Here is a 16,411-nt window from a genome sequence, read left to right as displayed (position 1 = left end):
CATTTCATAATTTTGTATTTTATCAAAAATTTGGATTGATTTTCAAATTATTGCTCTATCACTGAGCTCTGTCAAGTAGTAAGGTTCCCGATTAAATAGAGGAGCGGGTATTTAACATAATTAATCATTTTACAAATTAAAAAAACTAATGCTACAACTGATTACTTTTTAATTTATCAACTTTAAACACTTTGATTTAGTTATAAAACTTTTATCAAAGTGGAATCTGCAGGTATTTTATATACCTTTCAAACAAGAGTTTCGGTCACACATTAAAATGTTGGGTGCAACCCCACTCCCTTCCCACAAGCCCCTTTTGTGCCAGCATGGCTAGAGAGCTACTGGTGTACCAGCCTGCTGCTGCCCTGGGTCTGCCATGCCCCCACTCACCAGCACATATCATGCTGCCGTTTTTTTCTTCCTTTATTTTATTTCTCCCTCCCACTTAGCCCAGTCTGTCACCTCTGCTCCCTTCCCACTGGCCCTGGATCCACACCACCCCCATCCACTGGCCCCCACTGCACTGCCGTTTCTTTTTCTTCGTATTCTTTCTCCCTCCCATCTAGCCCCATATACCACCTCTCCCCCTTTCTTCCAGCCCCCACTGTGCCATCATGGCTAGAGAGCCACTGGCCAGCGACTACCCTGGGTTCATCTAGCTCCCATCCGCCACCTTACGCTGTGCTGCAATTTTTTTTTCTTTCTTTCCCATTCCTACCTAGCCCTTAAGCCACTTCCCCTTCCTACCGGCCCTGGGTTTGCCTTGTCCCCACTAGCTGGCCTCTGCCATGCAGCCATTTCTTCCTTTCTTTCTGTTCTTCCCCCCACCTAGCCCCATACATCACCTCCCCCCCTTCCCACTGGCCCCCAGTACCGCCCGACCCCCCAGCCATTGGCTACCCTTTTTCTTTTCTTTTTTTTTCCTCTTTTTTATTTCTCCCACCTAGCCCTGTATACCACTATCCCTTTCCTATCAGCCCTGCCATGTCACTGTGGCTAGAGCATCCCCAGCACTCGGGCCTGCCACTGCGTTATGCCTGCACTGCCCCCTCTCCTGCCACCTGACCAGCTGCTGAACAGTATGAAGTGAGCCTGTACCACTCGCTCCCTGACGCCCCTTCCTGTCTGTTGAGGAACTGTGCATGCTCCCACAACACTAGATCAACTTCAGGAGGCAGATAGCACCTGCCCAGCCCACCTTCAGCCATGCCACCAAACTAGGGTACAGCAAAGTGAGCTCCCCCTGCTGCTGTCCTGCCTACCTGGACAAGGTGGTGAGAGCTGTTGCGCCCACAGACCAGCAAGTGGCAAAGCATACCTGGCCTACCCGCCCTAACAAAACAAAAAAGCAGGATGAAATAAATGAACATAAAATCAATAAATAAGGAAAATAATACCTTCATGTCTTGAAGATAGCAGACAATATTAAAACATATAAAAAAGCAGGACAAGATGGTTCCAGCAAGTAACCAAAATAAAGAATCAGGTAAGCTTCTGGTAAAAGAAAAGTCGGTGGAACTACCTGATGTGGAATTCAAAACACTAATATTTAGGGGTCTCCAGGAGATTAGGAAAGAGATCAAGGAAAACAGACAAAACCAAGGGGAAAATAGACAAAATCATGGAAAACTTAGACAAAACCAATGAAAACATAGACAAAACCAATGAAAACATAGCTAAAATCAAGAAAACACAAAGCAATAGAAAAATTCAGGAAAGTAATATAAGAGCAAAATGTTAAAATGAACAATTAGAAATCATACAAAAACAGCAACTAGAAATCCAAAAGATGAACAACAGAATTTCAGAAATAGACAACTCAATAGGGGGTTTTAGGAGCAAATTTGAAAGAATGGAAGACAGAATCAATGAAATTGAAGACATTCATGGGTGCCACTTTGAGGAAAAATTGAAAAAAAGAAAATCTTAAGAGTTACGTGGTGCACAATAAAGAGCAAAAATTTGTGCATGATCAGAGTTCCAGAATGGGGAGAAAATGAAAATGGAGAAAAGATTGTTGAAGATTTGCTTGCAGAAAACTTTCTAAATATCATAAAAGACAAAAAGATGACCATTCAGGAAGCTCAACAAATCCCATACGGGATAGACCCCAAAAGAAGGTCACCAAGACATATCACAATCATGCTGGCCAAAACCAAAGGCAAAGTAAGAATCATGAGAGCAGCTCTAGTAAAAAAGTCAGTTACAAAGGGGGAAACAAGACTAAACTCTGATTACTTGGCAGAAACTATGCAGATAAGAAGGAATTGGGATGACAAATATAAAACCTTGAAAGAAAGAAAGAAAAAAAAAACTGCTAGCCAAGAACAATATATCCTGCAAAACCCTCTCAAGTATGATGGTGAAATTAGGACATTTCCAGATAAACAGAAATTAAGGGAATTTGCAAAAACCCTATAAAACTTACAAGAAATATTAAAGGATGTCCTTCGGTTAGAGAACAAACATCAGAAACCAACAGGAGTCTAGGGCACAGGACTGCATCATCCAGATAACCAACCTAGGTAAAGAACTCTCAGTAATAAAAGAAACTAAAAGACTTAAACAGGGAAACAGAGATGTTAATCTGTAAAAGATGACGATGCCAGAGCAATAAAAGGGGGAATAAACGGGATAAATGTAGAACTTTCAAATGGAGAAGAAATCAAGACAATATCAAGTAATAGAACACTGTTTCAAACATAGAAAGATGAGGGTAAATTTCAAGGTAACCACAGAGAACGTTAACAGATCTCATCAGAAGAAAAACATACTCAGTAAAGACAAAATCTGTAATACTGAAAGAAAAGAAGAGAAAATCCACAAACAAAAGGAACCCAGCACAGGAAAGTAAGAAGAACAGAAAACGTCTGCACCCACAATAAATAAATAAATAAAACCCAACATGACAGCAATAAATTCATACCTGTCAATAATCACACTGAATATAAATGGCTTAAATGTGCCTGTAAAGAGACAGAGTGGCAGAATGGATAAAGAAACATGACCCATCAATATGCTATCTACAAGAGGCACACCTTAGACAGAAAGACATAAATATATAAAAATCAAAGGATGGAAAAAATATATTCAATAAACAGTAACCAAAAAAGGGTAAAAGCGGCAATGCTGATCTCAGATAAAATAGAATTTAAGGCAAAATCAACCATAAAAGACAAGGAAGGACATTATATAATGATTAAAAGGACTGTCCACCAAGAGGACATAACCTTAATAACTATCTACACACCCAGCATCAGGGCTCCAAAATACATAAACCAAACTCTAACAGCACTGAAAAGAAAAATAGTTCTACAATAGTAGTAGGAAATACCAACACACCACTCTCGATAAAAGACAGAACATCTAGAAGGAAACTCAAGAAAAATACAGAAGAGCTATCTAAAGGCCAAAATCAACCAGCTTGACCTCATGGTCATATATAGAACACTTCATCCAACAGCAGCGAAGTATACATTCTTTTCCAGTACACATGGAACATTCTCCAGAATAGACCACGTTTTAGGCTACAAAGCAATGTTCGGTGAAACCCAAAACAAAATAATACAAAGCATTCCCCTGATCACAATGCCATGAAAGTAGAAATAAGTAACAGAATGAACAAGGAGAAAAACTAAATACTTGGAAACTGATTAAGACCTTGCTTATGAAGAACTGGGTAACAGAAGAAATCAAAGAGGGAATCAAAAAATTCCTAGAACCAAATGAGAATGAGAATACATCATACCAAAACCTTTGGGACAGAGCAAATGCAGTGCTCAGAGGTCAGTTTATAACAATAAATGTACACATCAAAAAACAAGCACTGGCAAAAATCAAAACATTTGCTCTACAACTTGAACAAATAGAGAATATCAAAAGAAGCCTACAGGCACCAGAAGAAAAGAAATAATAAATTAGCACAGAAATAAATGAAATAGAGAATAGAGAAACAGTAGAGAGAATCAGCAAAACCAAAAGTTGGTTATTTGAAAAGATCAACAAAATCGACAAACCAGTGGCCAAACAGACAAAAGAAAAGCACAAGAGGAAGCAAATAATCCAAATAAGAAATTTGGTGGAGGACATTGCAGCAGATACAACTGAAATAAAAAGGATTATAACAGAATACTGTTAAAAATTTTACTCCAAGCAATATGAGAACCTGGAAGTAATGAACAAATTTCAAAAAACAGAGTACCTACCTAAACTAACACAAACTGAGGTAGAAAATCTGAGCAGACCCATAACAAGAGAAGAGATTGAAGAGGTAATAGAAAAAAGTCCTAACAAAAAAAGCCTTGGCCTGGACAGCTTCACTGGAGAATTCTACCAAACATGCAGAGGAAAGCTCACACCAGTACTACTCAAACTATCTCAGAGCATAGAAAATGAAGGAATCCTGAATTCATTCTGTGAAGCTAGCATAACCCTGATACCAAAGCCAGGCAAAGACACCATGAAAACAAAGTTTCAGACCAATATCTCTCATGAATATAGATGCAAAAATTCTCAATAAAACCCTAGCCAATAGAATTCAGCAGCTAGCCAGTAAACTTCAGCATCATATCAAGAAATAATATACCACGACCAAGTGAGATTCATACCAGTTATGCAAGGATGGTTTAACAGTAGAAAATCAAAAATCACGTGGTCATCTCAATTGATGCACGAAAGGCATTTGATAAAGTTCAACACCCATTCCTGATAAAAACTCGCAATAAAATAGGTATAGAAGGGAAATTCCTCAACATAATAAAGGGCATCGATACAAAACCAACAGACAAGTCATTCTCGTTGGAGAGAGGCTGAAAGCATTCTCCCTGAGAATGGGAACCAGGCAAGGATGGCTTTTATCACCACTCCTAGAGCGGTAAGGCAAGAGGAGGAAATAAAGGGCTTCCAGATTGGTAAGGAAGAAGTAAAACTATCCCTATTTACAGATGATATGATCCTATACATAGAGAACCCCGAAGATTCCATAAAAACTACTGGAACTAATAGGAAGATTCAGCAGGGTACAAGATCAACATACAAAAATCAGGTGGGTTCCTATATACCAACAAAGAGAACTTTGAAAAGGAAATCAGGAGACCATTTCCATTTATAATAGCCCCTAAAAAGATAAAATACTTAGGAATAAATCTAACCAGGAACATAAAAGACTTACACAACGAAAATTACAAAACACTAAGAAACCAAAAGAGATCTACATAAATGGAAAGACATACCGTACTCATGGATTCAGGAAAACTAAACATTGTGAAAATGTCAATTCTACCCAAAGCAGTGTACAGATATAATGCAATTCTGATCCAAATACTAACAGTATTCTCTGAAAATGTGGGAAGAGGCCCTGGATAAGCAAAGTGTGATTGTAGAAAAAGAACAGTAGGAGCCCTCACACTACCTGATCTCAGAGCCTACTATAGAGCCACGGTAGTCAAAACAGCCTGGTACTGGTACAATGACAGACACACAGACCAATGGAACATAATTGAGAGCACAGATGTAAATCAGTCCACCTATGGTTAGCTGATAGTTGACGAAGGACCAAAGTCTGTTAAATGGGGAAAAAGACAGTCTTTTTAACAAATGGTGTTGGCAAAACAGGAAATCTGTCTTTAAAAAAAATGAAACAGGACCCACTCCTCACACCATAATACAAAAACTACTCTAAATGGATCAAAGACCTAAGTGTAAAACTTAAAGATCATTGAAGAAAAAGTAGGGACAGCACTAATGGCCCTAATCATGACATAAATAGAATACAAACTGTAACTAACAATACACAAGCACCAGAAGATAAACTGGTAACTGGAAGCTCCTAAAAATCAAACACTTAGGCTTGTCAAAAGACTTAACCAAAAAAGTAAAAAGAAAACCTACAGACTGGGAAAAATTTTCGCTACAACATATCCAACGTGGGTCTGACCTCTAAAATCTATAGAACATTTCAACACCTCAGTAACAAAAAGACAAATAAGCTGATTAAAAAATGGGCTAAGGATATGAACAGACACTTCATCAAAGAAAACATTCAGTGTGCCCACAGACACATGAGGAAATGTTCATGATTGTTGTCCATCAGAAAAATGGGAATCAAAACTACAGTGAGATACCATCTCACCCAAACATTACTGGCATTAATAATAATAAAAAAAAATGTTGGAGAGGTTGTGGGGAGATTGGAACTCTTATGCACTGATGGGAATGTAAAATGGTACAACTACTATGGAAAATGATATGTTACTTCCTTAAAAAGCTAGAAATAGAAGTACCATATGATCCAGCAATCCCACTCCGAGGAATATATCCTAGAGATATAAGAGCTGTCACACAAACAGACATATGCACCCATGTTCATTGCATCATTATTCACAATAGCAAAAAGATGGAAACAACTTAAGTGCTCATCAACAGATGAATGGATAAACAAATTATGGTGCATACATACAATGGAATATTACACAGCAATAAAGAACAACGATGAATCTGTGAACCATCTCACAACATAGATGCATCTGGAGGGCATTGTGCTGAGTGAAATAAGTCAATCACAAAAGAACAAATATTGTATGAGACCACCATTATAGAAACCCAAGAAAATGTTTACACATAGAAAGAAACAATCTTTGATGATTATGAGGGAGAGGAGGGATGTGGAGGTAAAATCACTAACTAGATAGTAGACAAGTGTTAACTTTAAAGAAGGTAAAGACAGCACACAATATAGGGGAAATCAGCACAGCCTGACCAAGACAAAGTCATAGTAGCTTCCTAGACACATCCAAACACCTTGAGGGACAGAGTTACTGAGGTTGAGGGCTCAGGGAACATCTAAGTCAATTGGCATAACATAATTCGTAAAGAAAATGTTGTACATCCTACTTTGGTGAGTAGTGTCTGGGGTCTTAAAAGCTTTCAAGTGCCATCTAAGTTACATCTATTGGTCCTATCCCATCCAGAGCAAAGGAGAATGAAGAAAACCAAAGACGCAAGGAAAATATTAGTCCTAAGGCCTAATGGGCCACCTGAACCACAGCCTCCACCAGCTTCCACCAGCCTGAGCCCAGAAGAACTAGGTCGTGCCAGGTTACCACCACTGATGGCTCTGACAGGGATCACAGGAGAGGGCCCTGGATAGAGCGGGAGAAAAATGTAGAAAAAAATTGAAATTTTCACAGAAAAAGACCAGACTTACTGGTCTTGACACAGTGGAGGAACCCCCAAGACAATGGCTCCCGGACACCCTGCTAACATAGGACTGAAGCTGTTCCCGAAGTCCACCTTTCAGCTGAAGATTACGCGCCCTCCTGTTGATTCCAACTCATAGAAACCCTATAGGACAGGGTAGAACTGCCCTGTGGGCTTTCCAGGGAGTGGCTAGTGGATTCAGACTGCCATTGTTTTGGTTAGCAGCCGAGCTCTTTAACCACTACGCCACCAAGTGGGGAATGTGCTTAGTTCAGTCAAGTATATGAGATCAAATGGACAACACCTGTCCAAATGCCATGAGGAGAAGGCAGGAAGTGACAGGACAACTGCAGGAATAGACATGCGGAATCCAGAGTGTAAAGGCAAAGGGAGAGAGTGCTTGACACATTTGTGGGGATTGCAATCAATGTCACAAAACAACTTGTATATAAACTTTTGAGTGAGAATCTAATTTGCGCTGTAGACTTTCACCTGAAGCACGATAAAATAAAGAAGTTTTATGGTATTTATGTTACTTTTATGAAGCAGAGCGTCAAAATTAATGGAATATGAGGTTAATGCCATATTACTAGCACTTTCTTTAAATGATTTAGATCTTATTTTCTTAGCAAGTAGTTCACATAGCTATAAAATCACAATTTTAAGTACATTTTAATATATTTTAATCATTTGCTATTAAAATTTTTCATACTATGAAATTTTCGCATTATACCTCCTTATTCTCCTAATATTTTTTCCTTTAGAACAGATGATATGCAGCGTTACTGAGTTAGGAAAATTGCACAATAGCAGTATAAGCAGCAGCTGTTCCATTGTGATGCACTTATTGGGTGATTTTTACCAGACTTTAATATTATTTTTAACTCATTTTTACTCTGGTTTTGCTTTTTATGTTCAAGCAGATGTGCTATGTGTTGCACTTGAGTATTTCAAGAAGCTAAACTGATTGTATAGCCTCAGGTCACGCTTCATGTTTTACATGACTATTGAATTTTTGAATTGAATGGAACAATTTATAAAATGTTTATTTGAGTGATACACAATGCAATAAAGAAAAAGGCAGGCTTCTTCAAATGTCTCTGAAATTACTTTGTTTTTTTTGTGTTGTCCCCCAAAATAATAATTACTAGTTTTTGGGGGTTGGGGAGCTTCCAAGCCACTGGGTGTGGTTTAATTGTAGAATCAACTTCCAGCTGTATTGATCCTAGAGTTGGTTGCTTAGATTCTGATTCTTTTTACCTCTCACAAGGTATTTATGTAGTTTTCTCACAAAATAGGTCCCTAATTATAATGATCATGATGAAGTCATTGTACCAAATTATTGGGCCTGTCAAGAGTACTAAAATTCAGAAGATAATGATTTTCTACGTTAAACCTTGTCATAGAAAGTTTGTAGATGAGTTTCCAAAAGCCAGGTTTTTCCATTGCTTTGTGTATTCTACATACATTGTGACTATAGTTTAACTGAGCAGGAAGTAATTTACTTGCGTATTTTATGCTTAGATTAAGAAAAAAACTTATTTTTTTGGCACTCATTTATGGGAGAGAAAAGAAACAGTAAAAAACATTTAAAAATTGTACGTGAGATGAAGGGAAAATATAACAATCTAGCGTAATTTAACAATTAAAATATTCTGAAGCCATAATAATACCTTATATTTGCTGGTATAGTTTAGAAAACTGCCATGCACTGTTAACCATTAAATATTCACCTCACAACAACTCTCTGAATTAAGTAGGATTGATTCATTACTTTCTTTTTTTAAAGATACAGAATAAGAAGCTTAGTAAGTTTAAGTAAAAATCATTAAGACCTTGCAGGTTAGAGAACGCTTTCTTAAACAAGGCACAAAAATCACAAAACCTAGAAGAAAGGGTTGATAAATAATACATTACATAAAATAACCAAAAAAGGGAAAGAAGCAGTTCACAGAAGAGGTCAAATAACGTATCAGAAGATAACCGTCTTGTTTTAATGCAAGTTAGACAATGGTGGAATACCATTTTTCAGCCATCATGCTAATAAAAATTAAAGTATCTGACCATGCTGCATGTTTTCAAGGATGAGGGAAATGGGGAGCCTCATGCTGCCAGGTGAAGGTAGTTTGGTGCAATTATTTTGAGAGCCTTTTGGCAGCGTGTTCTCGCTTGTAAGAGTAAAGAATTGCAAACGATATGTATGTCCATCATTAGGGGAGTAGGTAAACTGTGGTTCAGTGTTGTGATAGAGATTATCACAGCTAAAAGTAATGAACTAGGTGGATATAAGATCTCAAAAAAAGTTGTGAAAATGATGTGTTCATTGTAATACTATTTGTGTGAATACAAAACCACATATAAAAAAGTGTTCACAGTTATACATATATGCATTCTGAATTCATAAAGGGATAATAAAAAAATAAAAAGTGATAGTTTATGGAAAAGATAAAGGGAACTTAAATGTAATACTACTTTTCTAAGCAAAGCAGTCATGGGAAGTGTTAACAATTTTCAGTTCTGGGTGGTAGGTACATGGGCATTTGTTAAATTACTGTTTCTACTTCTCAGTTTCAGAATTTCGTTAAAAAACCAAAAAGGAAAAGGAAGCTTAATTTGCTTTAAAAAACAAAACAAAAACAAAAACCCCGTTACTATCGAGTCAGTTCTGACTCATAGCAACCCTATAGAACAGAGTAGAACTGTCCCATAGTGTTTCCAAGGAGTAGGTAGTAGATTTGAACTGCTGACCTTTTGGTTAGCAGCCGAGCTCTTAACCACCACTGTGCCACCAGAGCTCCTTAATTTGCAGTTTGCTTAGGGTTACCAAAAATAGTAATTGGAAGAGCTATGACTTACACTTTAGGATTTGACTTCCCAAGTCTAGAGCTTTTTCTACTAACATGCTGCCTCAAAATGCAAAGGAAGAAAAAAAGAAGATCAAATGATAAAAAAGGCAGACAAAATTTTATAGTAAGAAGAATCAGGAAAATTATGTGTTTATGCTAAAAATTTTTGAGTGGACAGGAAACTTTACAGGATAAATTAGACATTGTAATCTTAGGTTATTTAAAACTCTTTAAGCATGCTGTTATGTATATTTTATATTTATTATTTATACACATATATGGTATATATATCAAGCTAGGTACTTAGGAAAAAAGTAACCTTAATGTATTATTTTATATGTGATATATATTTCTGCTTCATGTAGTAGGAGATATTATATGATTTAGTATTTTTACACAACATTCATGAAAATTATTTAATCCAAATGTGCAATGTGACTTCACTCTGAAAAGTCAAAACTAGTTTTTCTCCATTTTGTAAAGTCATTCTTCACAAAAATTTTACAGCTTTTTTATTTGCAGCTTCTCTCCAAGATAAAATGGCTAACCCCAAAGAGAAAACTCCAATGTGTCTGGTAAATGAGTTAGCCCGTTTCAATAGAGTCCAACCTCAGTATAAACTTCTGAATGAAAGAGGGCCTGCTCATTCGAAGGTAAGGTTTTGAAGAGAGGTGGTGAGACATACTTATCAAACTCTATCAGCTTTATAATTTCAGGTTTTAATTGTGCTTTATTTCTGGGAAGAGGGGGAATAGTGGATGGCCTGAAGGCTTTTAGTTCTGTAGTAATAATATTTTGAAGTCTGTAATGTTCTTCACAAAATCTTAACAAAACCACATGGGATATGGATTTTTAATTTCCATTTTATAAATTAAGAAACTCAAACACAGAAAAGTTAGGTGACTTACCTATGGTCACATAGTTGGTAAGTGCCAGGGTGAGCACTTGAATATGTGTGCTTTGACTCCCAAGTACAGTGCTCTTTCGGTTAAATCACAGCTGCTAAAAGTAAAAATGGGGACAGAGTAAAAATACACCTGTCTTTACATAGTGAGACATTCTTTTCCAAAGTGATGTTAAATTCCAAGATGTGTTCTTTATGAAAGTTGACTATATCATTGTTGTTATTACCCATACATTCACATACAATATTGTTCTTTTTAATGGAAAAGCAATTCATATTCATATATAGCCATACACATATGTTACATATGTACATGTTGCAAGGCAGCCTACAACTAGTACATCGTATAGTTTGATTCATCTGCTTGAAAAATCTCCGTTATGCATAATTTTCCTTGGCAAATTTTTAGTATTGAAAGTTAGAGGTTACGCTGATGATCATAAATTTTTGTAGATAGATCTGTGGAAGTTATTGATTCTCTGTTGTTATTGTTGTTAGGTGCTGTCGATTTGGTTCCACCTCATAGTGACCTTTTATATAACAGAATGAAACATTGCCTGGTCCTGCACTGTCATCACAATTGTTGCTGTTTGATTCTCTGAGGGTTGGTTAATCCAGATTAATCCTTCTTCATAAAGCAATTGGTTTTTGGGTTATATTATTGTTTATTGCCACCTCCTTCTAAGGAAAAACCTAAGATCAGTCAATTTTGTTCTCTTTTAGAAGCTTTTATGAAGGATTTATGGGCAATACTTTGATTTGTTGATGGTATTGCTTGTTTTTGCATTAGCAGAGAAAATGATGGGGCTGTTGTCTACCTGTCCAGCCATTTATTCTGACTTTTCATACCTACTCTTGTCCTTAATCATTTTGAACTGTTTGCATTTCTCCGAATTTTTCGTGTTCTTGTCACATCTGTCTGCCTTTGCCTATGTGGTAGTGTTTTGTCTGCCTTGAAGGTCCTTTTGTCCTTATTCATTTTTGAATACTCACCTCACATATCACACCTTCCAAAATTCTGTGAAACCTCTGATCCTTCCACTGGGACTCCAGCAGGACCTTTCTCAGTTTTAGTCCTCACCAAGTTGTAGAACAAAGATATATGTTGGTCATTATTCTTGTGCTAGACTGAGCTTACTTAAGGTGTATATTTTGCTCTCCTGTACTTTCTGGTTCCTCTAGCATATGTCCTCCCTTCTTCTTACTGCGAATTCCAGGTATTCTTCCTGGATATAATCCTCCATCTTTGTATTTCATGTCATCAGACTGTTCACCCACGTCTCATCTTGGTCATCGAGGGACCCCTGGGTGATTCCACCGTGTTTTTCATGGCTTACTTTCACTCTTTCCAACACTCCTGTTAATTTATGGTGATTTTTTTTTTTTTTTTGCCTAAATAGGTGATTGCTCCAACATTCAGTTACTTGACTTTCTCCAATTATCTTGCCCTTGACTCCCCTTTAGCCACTCGGTACTGTGATCCTATTCTTGACCTTATCATTACTAATAACTATGAGACTCTCCATAATTTTAATTTTAAGCATCCCTCTTACACTTATCTCCTAATATTCTGGTTCATTCCCTCTAATGGTTTGATTTCAGCAATTCTTCCACACCACTGGAATTTAAAACCCATTGATTAGATTTCTCATGTCCCTCAGTTCTCACATAGTCCCTTACCCAGATTAAATTCCACATGCATGTGAATTCTTGCATGTTCCCTCAGTTCTCTTGCCCCCTTTTGGCTAGAAATACTTGCTCGACAGAATTCCAACCCCAAATCCAAACTCTACCTTCCCTTCTGAATTATGAATGAACTGCCTGTAGAGGACAACTCCTCTGTTTGTGTACTAGACCTTTCATCTATTCAAGGACATTCCTCTAGCCTAGCTCTGCCTCCCTTGCCTGTTTTCTCCCTTTCCCTACCCCATTTTTCTTACCCTTCCTTTTTTTTTCTTCCCTACCTTCCCTATATCTTCAGTTTCTCCCCCAATGGATCATTCTGATTAACATACAAATATGTTACTATTTTCCCATCTTAAAAAAAAAATTCTTGATCCTACTCCCTATTCCAGTTATTACCTCATTTCTCCTCTCTTCTTCACCACAAAGCTTCTTAAAAGAGTTGTTCATACTACTGTTTCCAGTTCTTATCCCATTTTCTCTCCATTCAGGCTTTTGCTCCCACTACTCCATCAAAACTTGCCTGATGAAGGCCACCAGTGACCTGGTGTTAAATACAACGGTCGGTTGTCAATCCTCATATTACTTGGTCTATCAGTGGCATTTGATATAGTGCATCGATACTCCTTCTTGCTGAAATGTTTTTTTCATTTGGCTTCCAAGACACTGTGCTCTCTGGTTTTTCAATTATTTCACTAACCACAATTTATAAGTGTCCTTTGATGGATTTTTCTTATCTCAAGATGTTTTGATGTTGGAGTGCCCCAGTGCTCAGACCTTGTACCTCTTTTCCTCACCTTCTTGACTTCTTCCCTTGGTGATCACATAGCTTTAAATAACATCTGCATGCTGATACTCTTGTATTTATGTCTCCAGCTCAGAGCTCTCCGCTATATTCTAGCATTGTATATCTATGGTACTGTTAGTTCTTGCATTAGCAGAGAAAGTGGTGTGGCCATCGTCTACCTGTCCAGCCATTTATCCTGACTCTTTCATACCCACTCTTGCCCTTAATCATGTTGAACTATTTGCACTCTTCTGAGTATTTTGTATTCTTTTCACATCCTGCTAATCATCTCTCCTTAGATGTCTAATTAAAAAAAAAAAACAACAAACCCTTTGCTGTCAAATTGATTCTGACGCATAGTGACCTTATAGGACAGAGTAGAGCTGCCCCATAGAGTTTCCAAGGAGCAGCTGGTGGATTCGAACTGCTGACCTTTTGGTTAGCAGCCGAGCTCTTAACCACTATGCCACCAGGGCTCCATTTAGCCTATAACTCACGCTTTTTTAAAGAGTGAAGACTAATTTGCATATTTTTGAATGAGAATAATGAGTATAAGTAAGATCTTATTCCTTAATTATGGCTATTAATACATTGTGTGCTAAGGCTGGATCCTCTTACAAAAAACAAAAGTAATTTTCATTCATATGTGTCTACCAGTGGCTTTAAGTGAGGCATAAATGTATTTTAATGAAATAAATGATTATTTCTGTCAAGAAAAGCTTGAACCTAGTCACAACTCATTAATTTTTTTTTTGCACATTAACCAGTTAGATGGCCAGTATAGTTACAGGCGGTCCCTGAATTGTGAATGAGATCAGATCCTAAGTCGTTAAGTGAGTTTTGTAGGTAAGTTGGAACAGGTACATATAGTTCTTTTTTAGCGTCAGTTAGTCAACTCTTTTTCTTAGATATAGTATATATTTTACCTTCCTATGTTTTTTTTTTTATGTTTATAAAACACTTAAGAAACACTTCCAAATCATGTAATGTTTTCATGAGTGTCACAGAGTAGCGCATGCATTCGTTATTATGAACCATTGTAATTAACTCAAGTTTTTAATATAATAGGCTTTATGGCAGTCCATTCTTAAGTACCGGTTGACCGTAAGTCAGACATTTGTAAGCTGCGCACTGCCTGTATCTCTCTCTCTCTGTGTGTTTGTGTACATATGTGATTTGCCATGTAATTGGTTATTGTCCCAAGAAAATACGTATGTACATATATAAATGCCTACAGCAGTGATCCTCAACCTTGATGGTTTATGCAGATCACCAGGAGAGTGTCAAGAAATACTTATTCTCAGTTTTACCCCTAGAAATTCTAATTTAATTTGCCGGGGTTGAGGCCCAGGCATTAGAATGTTTTTAAAACTCTCAAATGACTCAAATGTGCAGCCAGAGGTGAGAAATACTAGTGTAGAGATTTAGTGTTTTGAGCAAGGTGTGGAATTGTCTTCTTATGCAGACTTCTTGGTGGGAAATAATGACCTACCTTATGTGTGCATGCTTTTCTTTTTCCTCCATAAAGTTTCACAGAATCTGAACAACTTACGGCAACTTTTTATTTTTTTTTATTTTATCGTGGTAAAATATATATAACAGAAATATTGTCGTTTTAACCATTTTTTAAGTGTGTAATTTACTAACGTTAATTACATTTACTATGTTGTGCAACTGTCACTACTGTCTGTTTCCAAATGTTTCTCATCACCCAAAACAGAAACCCAGCACCCCTTAAGCAGTAACTCCCCATTTCTTTGCCCCCTGCCAGCCCTTGGTAACCACTAGTCTTTATATATGCATTTGGCTCTTCTAGATAGTTCATATAAGTGAGATCATACAATGTTTATCCTTTTGTATCTGACTTATTTCACTTAGCGTATTTTCAGGGTTCATTCATGTTGTAGCAGATATCAGAACTTCATTTCTCTTTATGGCTGAATAATATTCCATTGTATGTATGTACAACATTTTGTGTATCCCTTCATCTGTTGATGGACATTTGGGTTTCCACCATTTGGCTATTGTGAATAGTGCTGCAGTGATCAGTGGTGTCCAAGTATGTTTGAGTTCCTGCTTTTAATGCTTTTGTATATATATCTAGAGTAGAATTGCTAGATCATGTAATAACTCTATGTTTAACTTTTTGAGGAGCCCCCAAACTGTTGGTGCCATTTTGTCTTCTCACCAGCAGTGCATGAAGGTTCCAGTTTCTTCATGTCTTTGTCAGCACTTGTTATTTTCAGTTTTTCTGATAATAGCCACCCTAATGGATATGAAGTGGCATCTCATTGTGGTTTTGATTTCCATTTCTCTAATGGTTAATGGTGTTGAGCATCATGTGCTTATTGGCTAATTGTATATCTTCTTTGGAGAAATGTCTGTTCATATCCTTTGCCCACTTTTTACTTGGGTTGTTTTTCCTTTTGTTGTTGAGTTGTAGGAGTTCTTTATATATTCTGGATATTAAATCCTTATCTGACACATAGCTCCCAGATATTTTCTTCTAGTCTGTAGGTTGTCTTGTCACTTCATTGTTACAGTCCTTGATGTACAAGTTTTTAATTTTGATGCAGTTCAGTTCATCTGCTTTGTCCTTTGCTGTTTGTGCTTCTGGTGTCATATCTAAAAATCCATTGTCAAAAACAAGGTCTCAATAAACCCTGTGTTTTATGGGCTTAGTTCTTTTATTTAGGTAATAGGTCTATTTTGAGTAAATTTTCATATGAGGTGTGAGATATGGGTCCAACTTCATTATTTTGCATGTGGAGATCTGGGTATCCCAGCACCAATTACTATAGAGATTATTCTTTCTTCATTGAATGGACTGGGCACCCTTGTTAAAAGAGTTGACCAAAGGATGTATGGATTTGTTTCAGAGCTCTCAGTTCTATTCATTTAGTCTATATATGTATGCTTAAAGTAGTATCAGATTGTTTCGATTACTGTAGCTTTATAGTAGGTTTTAAAATTGGGAAGTGTGGGTCTTCCTAC

General features: G+C 37.1%; 1 protein-coding gene across 19 annotated transcripts in view; it reads left to right on the top strand.

The window, feature by feature from the left end:
* Positions 1 to 16,411, top strand: part of STAU2 (staufen double-stranded RNA binding protein 2) — a 362,398-nt gene that overhangs the window by 33,459 nt on the left and 312,528 nt on the right. For 5 of the 19 annotated variants that reach the window (XM_064267827.1, XM_064267825.1, XM_064267826.1 and 2 more), the window contains one exon: positions 10,566 to 10,696. The exons of 6 other annotated variants lie outside the window; for them this stretch is intronic. In XM_064267827.1, the coding sequence (XP_064123897.1) occupies positions 10,583 to 10,696 (114 nt within the window). In that variant the 5' untranslated portion in view covers positions 10,566 to 10,582. Of the gene's footprint in view, positions 1 to 10,550; positions 10,697 to 11,445; positions 11,552 to 16,411 lie in introns of those variants that run through there. 8 more of the 19 variants (XM_064267829.1, XM_064267828.1, XM_023545799.2 and 5 more) reach the window with 3 other exon arrangements.

The sequence above is a fragment of the Loxodonta africana genome, chromosome 14 (genome assembly GCF_030014295.1).
Source record: "Loxodonta africana isolate mLoxAfr1 chromosome 14, mLoxAfr1.hap2, whole genome shotgun sequence".
Classification (NCBI taxonomy): domain Eukaryota; kingdom Metazoa; phylum Chordata; class Mammalia; order Proboscidea; family Elephantidae; genus Loxodonta; species Loxodonta africana.
This window is presented reverse-complemented; position numbering and strand designations above follow the sequence as displayed.